This window comes from Heptranchias perlo, chromosome 20 (assembly GCF_035084215.1).
Source record: "Heptranchias perlo isolate sHepPer1 chromosome 20, sHepPer1.hap1, whole genome shotgun sequence".
Classification (NCBI taxonomy): domain Eukaryota; kingdom Metazoa; phylum Chordata; class Chondrichthyes; order Hexanchiformes; family Hexanchidae; genus Heptranchias; species Heptranchias perlo.
The window spans coordinates 33,054,850-33,068,979 of record NC_090344.1 but is presented as its reverse complement, the minus strand read 5'-3'; the positions used below and the strand labels follow the sequence as shown (position 1 = coordinate 33,068,979).

General features: G+C 46.1%; 1 protein-coding gene across 1 annotated transcript in view; it reads left to right on the top strand.

The window, feature by feature from the left end:
* The window catches only part of piwil2 (piwi-like RNA-mediated gene silencing 2), a 46,673-nt gene that overhangs the window by 21,474 nt on the left and 11,069 nt on the right, over window positions 1-14,130 (top strand). The window contains exons 10-12 of the mRNA XM_068001597.1: window positions 1,247-1,348; window positions 5,078-5,194; window positions 10,110-10,198. Coding sequence (XP_067857698.1) covers window positions 1,247-1,348; window positions 5,078-5,194; window positions 10,110-10,198 — 308 coding nt within the window. The remainder of the gene's footprint in view (window positions 1-1,246; window positions 1,349-5,077; window positions 5,195-10,109; window positions 10,199-14,130) is intronic.

Below are 14,130 nucleotides of genomic sequence, written 5' to 3'. Positions count from 1 at the left end.
ATCACAGATTGGCCTTCCTATTCTGCTGATGACCCACGTGAAGAGTCTCAACTCAGTTCCCAGCGGGCATGAGTTCGCAGCACAAAATCTGGGACCAGATGGCACGTGGGGCAAAGATTTCCTCAGTGTGTAAATCATTAACCCCGTCCATGATTTTGTTACACCTTCCTCTGTCAGCTTGGCTCAGTGGGCAGCACTCCCGCCTCTGAGTCAGAAGGTTGTGAGTTCCAGTCCCACTCCAGAGACAAAATCCAGGCCGACACTCCAGTACAGTGCTGAGTGAGTGAGCCTTTGGCTCAGTAGTAACATTCCTCCGTCTAAATCAGAAGGTGAAGTGTTTGAGTCTTGCTCCAGACAGCCCCAGTGAGCGGAGACTAGAATATGATCTCTAAATACTGGGTTGACATCCAGGAGGCTCCTTGTGTCCAGATGGAGTGACCACTGGCTCAGTGGTAGTATTCCCGTCTCTGTATTAGAAGTTGGGTTCAGGTCCCATTCTAGATAGCCCTAGCGATCGGAGCCTGGATCACCAGTTGGACTACCCTCTGAGTCAGAAGGTCGTGGGTTCAAGTCCCACTCCAGAGACTTGAGCCCATAATCCAGGCCGACAATCCCAGTGCAGTGCTGAGGGAGTGCTGCACTGTCGGAGCTGCCGTCTTTATGATGAGACGTTAAACTGAGGCCCGTTTACCCTCTCAGATGGACGTAAAAGATCCCATCGCAGGAGAGCTCTCCCAGTTTCCTCCTCAACAAGCATCACCAAAACAGATTCACCAGCCGTTTGTCTCATTGCAGTTCGTCAAATCTTGCTGTACACAAATTGGCTGCCACGTTTGCCTACGTAACAGTAATTACATTTCAAAAGTAATTCATTGCACCAAATTGATTACTTTGGGACGTGAAAGACACTAGAAAATGCAAACTCTTTCTTTTCCCCCATCACTGCATTCTCGGAAAGCAACGTAAACATCAAACTGGTGCAATAAAGGCACTCTTCCGAGGGTAGGGGGTGAAAGAAAATTGGGGCGGAGTAGAGGGAGCTTAACTGTGCATCTACCGAGCAGTTTACTGGATCTGGCAGTGCTCGGTGGTGACACTGGGCGTGGAAAATCCCCAGCCCTGGTGTCCCTCGTCTCATTGAGCATCAATCTTCATTAAAGATGAGACAAATGGATTGAATGTTGTCACGGTGTAATTTCACACCTTTGAGATTGAAGTAGGTTACACTTGTGTTTCATTTTCATAGTGTTCAGTTAAGATTGTGGTGTGTATCGTGACTGGTAACCGCGACGACCTGTACCACGCCATTAAGAAACTCTGCTGTGTGCAATCTCCGGTATCCTCTCAGGTAAGATTTCAGCTGGTGGACAGCAGGGAGAGCCTGGTGGTAGATGGAAGGGAACAGGCAGAAGACTGATCAAATGTAGAAGGATCTGGGTAGACCGGGCAGCTGGGCTGACAAGGGGCTGAGGTCATTTAATGTGGTCGGATGCTAATCATAAGATTAATAGAATTATAGAAAATAGGAGCAAGAGTAGGCCATTCAGCCCTTCGGGCTTGCTCCGCCATTCAAAATGATCATGGCTGATCGTCTAACTCAGACCCCTGTTCCCGCTTTTTCCCCATATCCCTTGATCCCTTCAGCATTAAGAAATATATCTATCTCCTTCTTGAATACATCTAATGACTTGGCCTCCACTGCCTTCTGTGGTAGAGAATTCCACAGGTTCACCACCCTCTGAGTGAAGAAATTTCTCCTCATCTCGCTTCTAAATGGCATACCCCGTATCCTGAGACTGTGACCCCTAGTTCTGGACTCCCCATCCATCGGGAACATCCTCCCTGCATCTAGTCTGTCGAGTCCTGTTAGAATGTTATATGTTTCGATGAGATCACCTCTCATTCTTCTAAACTTTAATGAATATAGGCCTAGTTAATCCAATCTCTCCTCATACGTCAGACCTGCCATCCCAGGAATCAGTCTGGTAAACCTTCGTTGCACTCCCTCCATGGCAAGGACATCCTCAGATAAGGAGACCAAAACTGCACACAATACTCTAGATGTGGTCTCACCAAGGCCCTGTACAACTGCAGTAAGACATCCCTGCTCCTGTACTCACATCCTCTTGCAATGAACGCCAACATACCATTCGCCTTCCTAACTGAATGCTGGCTTTCAGCGACTGGTGTACAAGGACACCCAGGTCTCGTTGCATCTCCCCTTTTCCCAATCTATCACCATTCAGATAATCTGTCTTTCTGTTTTTATAACCAAAGTGGACAACCTCACATTTATCCACGTTATACTGCATCTGCTATGTTCTTGCCCACTCACCCAACTTGTCTAAATCACATTGGAGCCTCTTTGCATCCTCCTCACAGCTCACATTCCACCCCAGCTTTGTGTCGTTTGCAACTTGGAAATGTTACATTCAGTTCCCTCATCCAAATCGTTGATATATATTGTGAATAGCCGGGGCCCAAGCACTGATCCCTGCGGTACCCCACTAGTCACCGCCTGCCACCCGGAAAAAGACCCGTTTATTCCTACTCTCTGCTTCCTGTCTGTCAACCAATTCTCAATCCATGCCAGTATATTCCCCCCAATCCCATGTGCTTTAATTTTGCACACTAACCTCTTGTGTGGGACCTTATCAAAAGCTTTCTGAAAATCCAAATACACCACATCCACTGGTTCTCCCCTATCTATTCTACTAGTTACCTCCTCAAAAAAAACTCCAGTAGATTTGTTGAGCATGATTTCCCTTTCATAAACCCATGCTGACTTTGTCCAATCCCGTTAATGCCTTCCAAGTGTTCTGTTATCACATCCTTTATAATAGACTCTAGCATTTTCCCCACTACTGATGTTAGGCTAACTGGCCTGTAATTCCCTGTTTTTTTCTCTCTCTCCTTTTTTAAATAGTGGGGTTACATTTGCCACCCTCCAATCTGTAGGAACTGTTCCAGAGTCGATAGAATTTTGGAAGATGACCACCAATGCATCCACTATTTCCAGGGCCACTTCCTTTAGTACTCTGGGATGTAGATTATCAGGCCCTGGGGATTTGTCAGCCTTTAGCCCCATTAATTTCCCTAGCACTTTTTTTTACTAATACTGATTTCCTTCAGTTCCTCTCTCTCACTAGACCCTTGGTTCCTTAACGTTTCTGGGAGGTTATTTGTGTCCTCCTTTGTGAAGACAGAACCAAAGTATGTGTTTAATTGTTCTGCCATTTCTTTGTTCCCCATTATAATTTCCCCCATTTCTGACATTTGTCTTCACTAATCTTTTTCTCTTGACATATTTGAGATTGAGGAAGGATGTTGAATGGCCCTGGAGACAGATTTGGGGGTAATGGTAGAGAGAGCAAATGGGCTCTTGGGCTGTGTTTCTAGAGGGATTACAGAGAATCAGCACAGTAACAGGTCATTCGGCCCAACTGGTCTATGCCGGTGTTTATACTCCACACGAGCTTTCTCCCATTCTATATACCTTTAACCACCCTGCCCCCTTATTCCTCTATTCCCTTCTCCCTCACGTACGCATCAAGCCTCCCCTTAAATGTGTCAGTGCGATCTGCTTTAACCACTTCATGTGGCAGCGAATTCCACATTCTCACCACTCTCTGCATAAAGAAATTCCTCCTAAATTCTTTATTTGATCTGTTAGTGGCTATATTATATTTATGCACCCCTTGTTCTGGACTCAAGTGGAAACAGTTTCTCTACATCCACCCTATCGAACCCCTTCATAATTTTAAAAAACTTCTATCAGGTCTTCTCTTATCCAGGGAAAAGAGCCCCAGCCTGCTCAATCTTTCCTGATAGTCACATCCTCTCAATTCTGGTAACATCCTGGTAAATCTTTTCTGCACTTTCTCCAGTGCTTCAATATCCTTGTTGTAGTGTGGAGACCAGAACCACACACAGTCCTCCAAGCGTGGTCTAACCAAGGTTCTATATAAATTTAACATTACCTCCCTGCTTTTGTATTCCATTCCTCTAGAAATGAATCCCAGCACTTTATTTGCACTCTTTGTGGCCTTATCAACTTGCTACTTTTGGTGATTTATGTATCTGTATTCCCAGGTCTCTCTTCTCCTCTGCCCCCATTTAGTTTCTTGTGTTGTAGCCTGCAGTGTTCCTCCTTCCACCTCTGCTTGCTTTCCACTCTGTCCTCGGCCTCCTACACTGTTCCAATGAAGCTCAATGTAAGCTCGAGGAACAGCACCTCCTCTTTCGTTTAGGCACTTTACAACCTTCCGGACTCAACACTGCTTTCAATAACTTCAGATCATAACCACCGCTCCCATTTTCTCGGCCATTACCTCCCCCTTTTGCCTCGCACCATCATTCCTTTTGTCATTTAATCACACTTGTCCTTCACCCTATCACAGATCTTCCCTTTGTTATTTTCTATCTCCCCGCCCCCCCCCCCCTTATCCCTGGCTCTGCACTTGCTTAAAAATTGTTAAATCTTTACTACTTCCAGTTCTGATGAATGGTCATCGACCTGAAACATTAACTCTTTCTCTCTCCACAGATGCTGTCTGACTTGCTGAGTGTTTCCAGCTTTTCTGATGTTCTTTCAGATTTGCAGCAATTACAGTATTTTGCCTTTGTTTTAGTCTGCTTGCTCTGTCTTTCTATCATCTTCCTGACTATAGTGTCACCAGCCCTTGGACAGATGAATGGGACCCAATGAATTCTTGGACTCATTCTGGCAGTTGAAGAAAGTTGGGGGACAGTGAGGGGATCAAGTGGGGTAATTAAGGGTAAATGGATTGAAAATAGTTAAAGGGGCAGGTTTCCAGTTCCTGTGCCTGGGCTCATTGAATCATTTGGTCGATATGGGTGGAGGAAAATCAGGAGGGGTGGGGTGCACACCCAGAGGGAGTCCGCCCGATTTTCCGTCCATTTAAACTAATGGATTCTCAGAGATTCCTCTGTCAGGTTTCCCTCTTTATCCTATGTCCAGGAACAGGATAATCCATCCCATAAAGCTTATGAGAAGTGTCGTCACGGCATCGATATGTTAATCGGTATTGTCACACTGATTTTGCTCCGCCCCCAGGTGATTAATGTGAGGACGATCTCTCAGTCGGCCCGGATGAGAAGCATCTGCCAAAAGATCCTGCTGCAGATCAACTGCAAACTGGGCGGAGAGCTGTGGGGCGTGGACATACCGCTGGTGAGTGCGTGGGCCCTTGCCTCCGAAATCGCTGGTTGCCATATATTTAGATACTAGGCGGTGCAAGTGCCACCGGGGCTGTTCTACAAACAACGGCAGCGAGTGTCAGCTTGGCTCAGTGGGTAGCACTCTCGCCTGTGAGTGAGCTTAGGTCGCGGGTTCGAGCCCTGCTCCAGGACCCGAGCACGTGATCTAGGCCGAGACTTTGGTGCAGTACTGAGGGAGTGCTGCCTTTTTAAAATGTAGATTCCATAGTTACATATTACATAGAATTTACAGCTCAGAAACAGGCCATTCGGCCCCACTGGTCCGTGCCGGTGTTTATGCTCCACACGAGCCTCCTCCCTCCCTCCTTCACCTCACGCTATCAACATATCCTTCTATTCCTTTCTCCCTCATGTGTTTATCTAGCTTCCCCTTAAATGCATCTGCTTGTCATCTCCTTGTTATAGCGAGTTGCACATTCTCACCACTCTCTGGGTAAATAAGTTTCTCCTGAATTCCCTGTTGTATTTATTGGTGACTATCTTATATTTATGGCCTCGAGTTTTGGATCCCCCCACAACAACAACAACCTGCATTTACACAGCACCGTTAACATAGTAAAACGTCCCAAGGCGCTTCACAGGAGTGGTTTTCAAACAAAATTTGACACCGAGCCACATATGGAGATATTAGGACAGGTGACCAAAGGCTTGGTCAAAGAGGTAGGTTTTAAGGAGTGTCTTAAAGGAGGAGAGAGAGAGGCGGAGAGATTTACGGAGGGAATTCTAGAGCTTAGGGCCCAGGCAGCTGAAGGCACGGCCGCCAATGGTGGAGCGATTAAAATCGGGGATGTGCAAGAGGTAAGAATTGGAGGGTTGTCGGGCTGAAGGAGGTTCCAGAGATAGGGAGGGGGGCGAGGCCACGGAGGGATTTGAAAACAAGGATGAGAACTTTAAAATCGAGGCGTTCCCGGAGTGGGAGGCAATGTAGGTCAGCGAGCACGGGGGGTGATGGGTGTGAGTTAGGACACGGGCAGCAGCGTTTTGGATGAGCTCAAGTTTATGGAGGGTGAAAGATGGGAATCCGGCCACAAGAACATTGGAATAGTCAAGTCTAGAGGTAACAAAGTGGAAACATTTTCTCTACGTCTACCCTATCAAACCCTTTCACAATTTTTAAGACCTCTGTTAGGTCACCCCTCAGCCCTCACTTTTCTAGAGAAAAGAGTCGGAGGTTTCATTATTTTGCAAGGACAAGAGGTTTATACCATGTATTGCTCGTAACAGACTCGCTGATCTCCCATGGTGTGATTCACAGGAAGTTTGCGGTCTGGAATACGGCTCTGATGCTTTGCTGTTAATGTGGCCTGTCCCTTTAAGGCCACTGCTCGGGCACTTCAGATAAGTGATCTAAATAGGTGCTGAGGTGAATTCGGGAAGTTTACAGATTGCCAGATGGTTGTACGTTTCTAACTTCAGTTCAGACTGCAAACTTCCCTCACTGAGGTGGGTCAAAGACACAAGAGGCATTCACAATGCAGTTGGAGGCCAGGCTGGGCGATTTAGAATACTTGGGGGCAAGCTTACTTGGGGTGAATCACTCTCGTTCTTGATGTTGTACCAAGCCCAACAAAATGGGGGCCTCGGTGATGACACTACCCCCGTTGTGACCCTGCAAAGCTGGCGGTGTGATCAAACAACAACTTGCATTTATATAGCGCCTTTAATGTAGTAAAATGTCCCAAGGCACTTCACAGGAGTGATATGATTCATGTGCTAAAACAAGTACAAAACATTTATTATATGAGGAAGGAGGAATGAACTTGCATTTATAAACAGCATTCGGCACTTTACAACCTTCCGGCCTCAACATTGAGTTCAACAGCTTTAGATCATAACCACTGCTCCCATTTTCTCAGACAGCAGGTGCTGGGAATGGTTCTGCTGTAACCATGTAACCTCAGGACATCCCAAAGTGCTTTACAGCCAATAAAGTAGTTTCGAAGTGTAGTCACTGTTGTAACATAGGAAACGCAGCAGCCAATTTGCGCACAGCAAGGTCCCACAAACAGCAATGTGATAATGACCTGATCATCTGTTTTTTAGTGATGTTGGTTGAGGGCTAAATATTGGCCCAGGACAATGGGGAGAACTCCCCCTGCTCCTCTTCCAGTAGTGCCATGGGATCTTTTACATCCACCCAAGAGGGCAGACGGGGCCTCGGTTTAACGTCTCATCCGAAAGACGGCTCCTCCGACAGTGCAGGACTCCCTCAGTACTGGCGCTGGGAGGGTCAGCCTGGATTTTGTGCTCAAGTCTCTGGAGCGGGGACTTGAACCCACGATCTTCTGACTCCGAGGCGAGAATGCTACCAACTGAGCCATGGCTGACACTGAGAGGAGATTCTACAAAAAATATTGTTCCCTTAGTAAAATATTCATGCAATATTACAGTTGTATAGTAACTTTTCCATCTAACAAGTTGTATCCGTAAACTGAACAGCTTTTGATAGTTACTAAATCTGGGAGGCAACAGATGATGTTGCACCTTGACTGTAGCTGTCAGCTCTTATCCTGGGCGTAGACATTCAACTGGACTGCTCTCAGCCCCTCTATTTAAGGTCCGAAAGTACAGTCTACGTGACTCTTGCTAATTAAATCATTATACCAGAGGAAAGTTACAGAACAAACAATCTCAGGGTATAAATGGCTAAATGCATTCCTTTCACAGGTGTGACCTTGTACATTTGTTTTTGCAGTTAACAATTCTGCAGTCTAACTTCTTCCCACAATTAAATGAAGGGCCTCAGGAAATAATTGAAACTTTAAACTCAAGTCAACAGCTAAACCACGAGGATTACACAAAACATTTCTTCCTGTGTTGGGAATGCCAGTCTGTCACTGCACCTTGACAACGATGGCACCAAGCTACCCTGAAGATGTCCCACGTCCCCTGTATCGCTGTGAAGCTGGGAGCAGCCACACTCTCTCCAGCACTCGGGGGTCTGCATGTTTCCACAGCCCTTGTATGTTTATCAGAGGATTGTTAACAACAAAAGGGTCATTAAACCGTCGGTACTGTAAGAGTCAGCTTCAATTCAAGTGTTCAGTGGTTTACGTGGTGCTTCAATTCAGAATCTAATCGCCTCTATCCTAGGCAGGCTTCTACATGATACAAAGCAGACTTGTCCTGTTACTAAAATTTCGCTTTAAAATCTCACTAACATCCCTCAACTAACACCATCAAAAAGAGATTATCTGGTCATTTGTCTGCTGTTCGTGGGACCTTGTTATGTAGCTATTGTATTCCCCTTACATTACAGTACACTTCAAAAGTACTTTAATGGCTGCAGAGCACTTTGGGATGACCTGAGGTCGTGAAAAGTGCTATAGAAATGGTTAGGTCCAGTGACGGCCCTCGATGCAGGGGCTTCCCTCTCTTCTTTCAGCCGTCTTCTCACTCCACTAGCCTGTTGTGATTTGATTGCTTCTTGTTTGTATAATTTCCTTCAAATATCTCAGCACGCGTACAGCTACTTGCCTTGCCAATTCAGGCCCACCCTGTCTCTGTGCTGAACTCCTGGTCAGGCTACACTTCTTTCACAGTAGAAGCTCATCCCCGTCACAGGCTGCATTTTTAAAAGTTAGGTCCCTCCTTTTGGATTGTGCTCCTGTCTCTGATGTTTTGTAACTATGATGTGGTCAGATAATTTTGATGCCCACACAGTACGTTCGAAAGAAAGATAGAAAGATCTTGCATTTATATAGCGCCTTTCATCACCTCAGGGCGTCCCAGAGCCAGTGAAGTACTTTTGAAGTGTGTTCACTGTTGTAATGCAGAAAACGCGGCAGCCAATTTGCGCACAGCAAGCTCCCACAATCAGCAACGAGATAAATACTGGCCAGGGCAACGGGGAGAACTCCCCTGCTCTTCTTCGAAATAGTGATGTCGGACCTTTTACATCCACCTGAGGGCGCAGACGGGGTTTAACGTCTCATCTGAAAAGCGGATGGAATTTATTCCTTTCCCTCCTGTCACCACCCTTATTTATTGTCTGGTTACCCTGCTGTGTTTCATTGTAGTGACAGAACCAGTGTGTTAAGGTGGCGTTGGTAGAGGGATTGCTGGGGCAGATGTCTCTGCTTTATTTATTAAGCCAGTACTTCTGGCCCTGGTTTGCTCCCTTTGTGACGAGGGCGGTAACGGTACTGTGGACAGGGAGTGCGTGCCATGCGCATTACATTTAATACAGGTAATGCAAGAAAGATATGCACCTCGTGGTGCAGAACCTTTAGTCAGTCATGAGTGCTATCAGAATGAAGAAAGATCTTGCCATGTAGGTGATCTTTTGGCAAAACACTAACCCCGGGCAGACTTGGCGCATTTAACTGTACAGATTTGATATTTAGTTTGGCGATGAGAATTACGTAGAATTGACAGCGCAGAAACAGGCCATTCGGCCCAACCGGTTGATGCCTGTGTTTCTGCTCCACACGAGCCGCCTCCTACTCTATTTACTTCACCTATTGACATATCAACAATAACTTGCATTTATACAGCGCCTTTCATGACTTCTGGATGTCCCAAACCACTTTATAGCCAATGAAGTGTTTTTTAAAGTGTAGTTACTATTGTAATGTAGGAAACGCGATAGCCAGTGTGACACCTTCTATTCCTGTCTCCCTCATGTACTTATCTAGCTTACCCTTAAATGCATCTATGCTATTTGCTTCAGCCAGATATCCAAATGAGTAAAATATCAAGAGGTAGCCCTATCCCATTTGCTGATTGATGTTAATCTCTGTCGAGTGGCAGCCGTGTCCATACCCGGTGTGTAACGGAGGACCCTTGGCCTATCTCAGATTAATGTAACTGCGTTATCTATTTGTGTGGCCGTCAGTGCTCAGCTCTGTGTGTCTGCCCTGTTTCAGAAGCAGCTGATGGTGATAGGGATGGACGTGTATCACGACCCTGTCAGGGGGAAGCAGTCTGTTGTTGGATTCGTTGCCAGCCTGAATAAGTAAGTCCCTGCTGCTTTGTGTCATTTGAATTGTTCAATGCTGTCACTAAAACAATATTTATCTCCGAGGGATCGTTCTGTGCCCGCTGCCACTGTGTCACTTTAAGCGGCGCCCACTTGGTGGCTCAGCAGCTGAGCCAGGAAGGGCCCGGGGACGTTTGTAGCCCTGCGCTGATCTCACCCGGCAGGCAGTACAGAGGCCACACTTAACCTCAGCACCCCCTGGTTTAGGGGCGTGTACAACTGCCTAGGGTTCCTGCTTGTGATCACTGTTTACCGATTGCTTGTGAAAAGTGTGTGGGTGTTGGGTGAGGATAGGGACTGGCTTCGCCGTCATGTCCCCTGCAGACAGACAGCCTAGCTGTCACCGCAGCACAGACACTTGCACCCCAGTGCTTCCCGGGAAGAAGGGAGGCAATTGTTGCGAAAATATTTCAAGTCAAAGAGCATGCTCTCTTTCCGACGGGCTCAGGGCCTTAATGTGATCAGTGGGAGGCGAGTACGCTGTGTGTTCAGATATCTCCCTGCGACTGACAACAAGGGAGGTTTTTTTTTGAAGACATGCTAGACTTACAGAACAATGCTGGTCTTGATGTTGTAAAGCAACTTTCAACTTAAGGGCTCTTTATCAGATTAGTGGGAAGATTAAAGCTCGTGAGCGTCATACAGCTGTTTACAGCACTGTAATTAGTGAACGGTGGGGCGGGACAAACACGGAATATGACTTTGCTGGGGAGGGCTCGATCGAGAGCATGTGGGTATTGGTACAGAAAATGGGGGTAAACACATGCATATGGGGATGCTGGGATGGTTTAACTGCAGCACACCATGATACTAGGGCAGTGCATGAGCGACAAATGAGGTGGGTGATGGCACTGGGGCCGTGTGAGGGGCAAACGCAGAACTGGGATGGCGAAGGAGAAAGAAATGAAGGATGTGATGTTGCAAGGACAACATAGAATGAGTAAAGATGGGGTGTGGGAGCAATGATGTTCAGAAAGACTGGACTCCAGAGTTGTTTTCATAGGAACATAGGAACAGGAGGAGGCCATTCAGCCCCTCGTGCCCGCTCCGCCATTTGATGAGATCATGGCTGATCTGTGATCTAACTCCATATACCTGCCTTTGGCCCATATCCCTTAATACCTTTGGTTGCCAAAAAGCTATCGATCTCAGATTTAAATTTAGCAATTGAGCTAGTATCAATTGCCGTTTGCGGAAGAGAGTTCCAAACTTCTACCACCCTTTGTGTGTAGAAATGTTTTCTAATCTCACTCCTGAAAGGTCTGGCTCTAATTTTTAGACTGTGTCCCCTACTCCTAGAATCCCCAACCAGCGGAAATAGTTTCTCTCTATCCACCCTATCCGTTCCCCTTAATATCTTAAATTTCGATCAGATCACCCCTTAACCTTCTAAACGCTAGAGAATACAACCCCAATTTGTGTAATCTCTCCTCGTAACTTAACCCTTGAAGTCCGGGTATCATTCTAGTAAACCTACGCTGCACTCCCTCCAAGGCTAATATGTCCTTCTGAAGGTGCGGTGCCCAGAACTGCTCACAGTACTCCAGGTGTGGTCTAACCAGGGTTTTGTATAGCTGCAGCATAACTTCTGCCCCCTTGTACTCCAGTCCTCTCGATATAAAGGCCAGCATTCCATTAGCCTTCTTGATTATTTTCTGCACCTGTTCATGACACTTCGATGATCGATGTACCTGAACCCCGAAGTCCCTTTGGACACCCACTGTTTTTAACTTTTTACCATTTTCAAGTATGATTTTTTTTGCACCACTGTGTCTTTCATTCCAGTAAGGTTAGAAATTGCCAGCAGCAATGTTACTGCACAGACACTTAATGTACTCCTAGCAGATGGCTCCCTCTACTATTTTAATGGACATCATTAACCCATTTATTTGAAGTGGGTTAGCAAGTCCATTAAAATGATGGAGGGGAGTTTGGTGCGAGCTCGTTAAAGAGTTGTATGGCGAAATTGCCTGGTTATTTTTATCATGTTATTTAATTCTACTGTCATTATCTGAGTCTTGAAGACAGCTGTGGTCAGTGCGAGGAACAACTAAGAGCTCAATGCCCTTTCCTCGATCCCTATGTCATGTTCTCAAACATTAATCTACTGAGGGAGGGTGCATGGGACGTGCCACAAGGATGACAGGGATATACCCAGAGTGAGACTGCGGTGCAAGGTATCTACAAGGTCAGAGGTGATCTCTGTACAGGACTGAGTCTTCCCTCATTTGCTGCAAAGATGCTAGCAGAACAGTTTTCCACTGACTATACCTCTGAAGCTACCAGATGCAGTAACTATTGGTTCGATCTCTGGGAGATGGACAGAAACTGGGGGCTGGCCAGAAACACAAACTGGAAGAAACAATTTTTTATTTAACAGGATTTCAATCTTGTTGCCAAATTTGCTCCAGGTCGGACAGAGGCCCATGCAAGTAGGCTTGATGACCAGTATGAGATGTTTTGAATGGGCTGTTTTTTTTGTTTGTAGAGCTGGATGGAGCTTAAGGGTTCTTCTACAGTCCGGACTGAGGAGCTGGGAGACACAAAACTAAGGTGCTATAGCGCCACCACTTGTGGGAGGGTGCAGTTACAGGGTGACACGTTTACATAGGTCGTTTCCATGTTAAATGTGGAGAACAGGGGCTGAATGGCCTACTCCTGTTCCTATGTTCCTAAATGAGAAAAGATTTCAACCATCTGTCGAATACTACACCTTTAAGAAGGGAGTGAGAATATTTGACAGCATACCTCATCAGTAATATTGCATACCATCAGCTAATCAAAGGTTAATCAGAACATTGCAATGTTATTAAATAACGTGAGAATGTAAACAGAAGTATTCAGTACTTTTTAAATAAATTTTTGGGGGATGTTTGGCGTTGAATGCGAGTCATCTGAAGTGACACTACTGCTGAGGTTGTGCCAAGCCAGGTCAGTATAGGGAGCTCTGATACATGAGAGAAGTTACTTGACGGAGAGGGCCCTGGTATGAGGGAGGATAACATGGAGGTGCTTTCAATATTGGCTGAAATTAGGGATTGCCATTCTGAACATGACTTGTAATGCACAGTATTGTGCAGCTTCTTTTGCATGTTTTTGAGGAATTGCACTTTCTGTTAGATGACTGAGGTGTGGAGTGATTTGTTTATGTAAATCGGTGGCGTTCAAACTTCATGACTGCAGACTCTTTTCCAGTCCTGCGTTTTCCTATGACTCTCTTCTTCCCCCATTGGAGCACTCCCGCAACTATTGACAGACTCCCGAGGTCCTCCTGTGCTCACTCTTGAAAGAAAAGTGTTGGCTATAGTTACAGAAAGTGTTTCGATATACGACAGCAACAAGTCAATGTAGGGACAAAAACCTAGAATACAACAGTCCTCGAGGCACTGTACTCAGGACACGTGACAGACAGAAACCCAATGGCCTCGTGTCGCAAATGAATATTGGAGATTTATGAGAGACCCAGCCATTGCTGGTAATTGAGCCGAAGACCAGATACATTCATGTTAATTAATCTTGTATTCAGTTGTTAAGGTTTCATGTGTAAAATATTAACTCGCCCCTCCCGATCTCTGTAACCTCCTACAACCCTCCGAGATCTCCAATTCTGGCCTCTTGTTCATCCCTGATTTCCATCGCCCCACCATTGGCGGCCGTGCCATCAGCTGCCTCGGCCCTAAGGCTTGGAATCCCCTCCCTAAACCAGTCCACCTCTCCACTCTCCTCCTTTAAGGCGCTGCTACCTCTTTGACTAAGCTTTTGATCACCTGCCCTAATATCTCCTTATGTGGCAAATTTTGTTCGATAACGCGCCTTGGGACGATTTACTACATTAAAGGCGCTATATAAATGCAAGTTGTTGTTGTAAGTGCTCAGCTCGCCTCACCCCCGAGAACAGGTCAGATTAG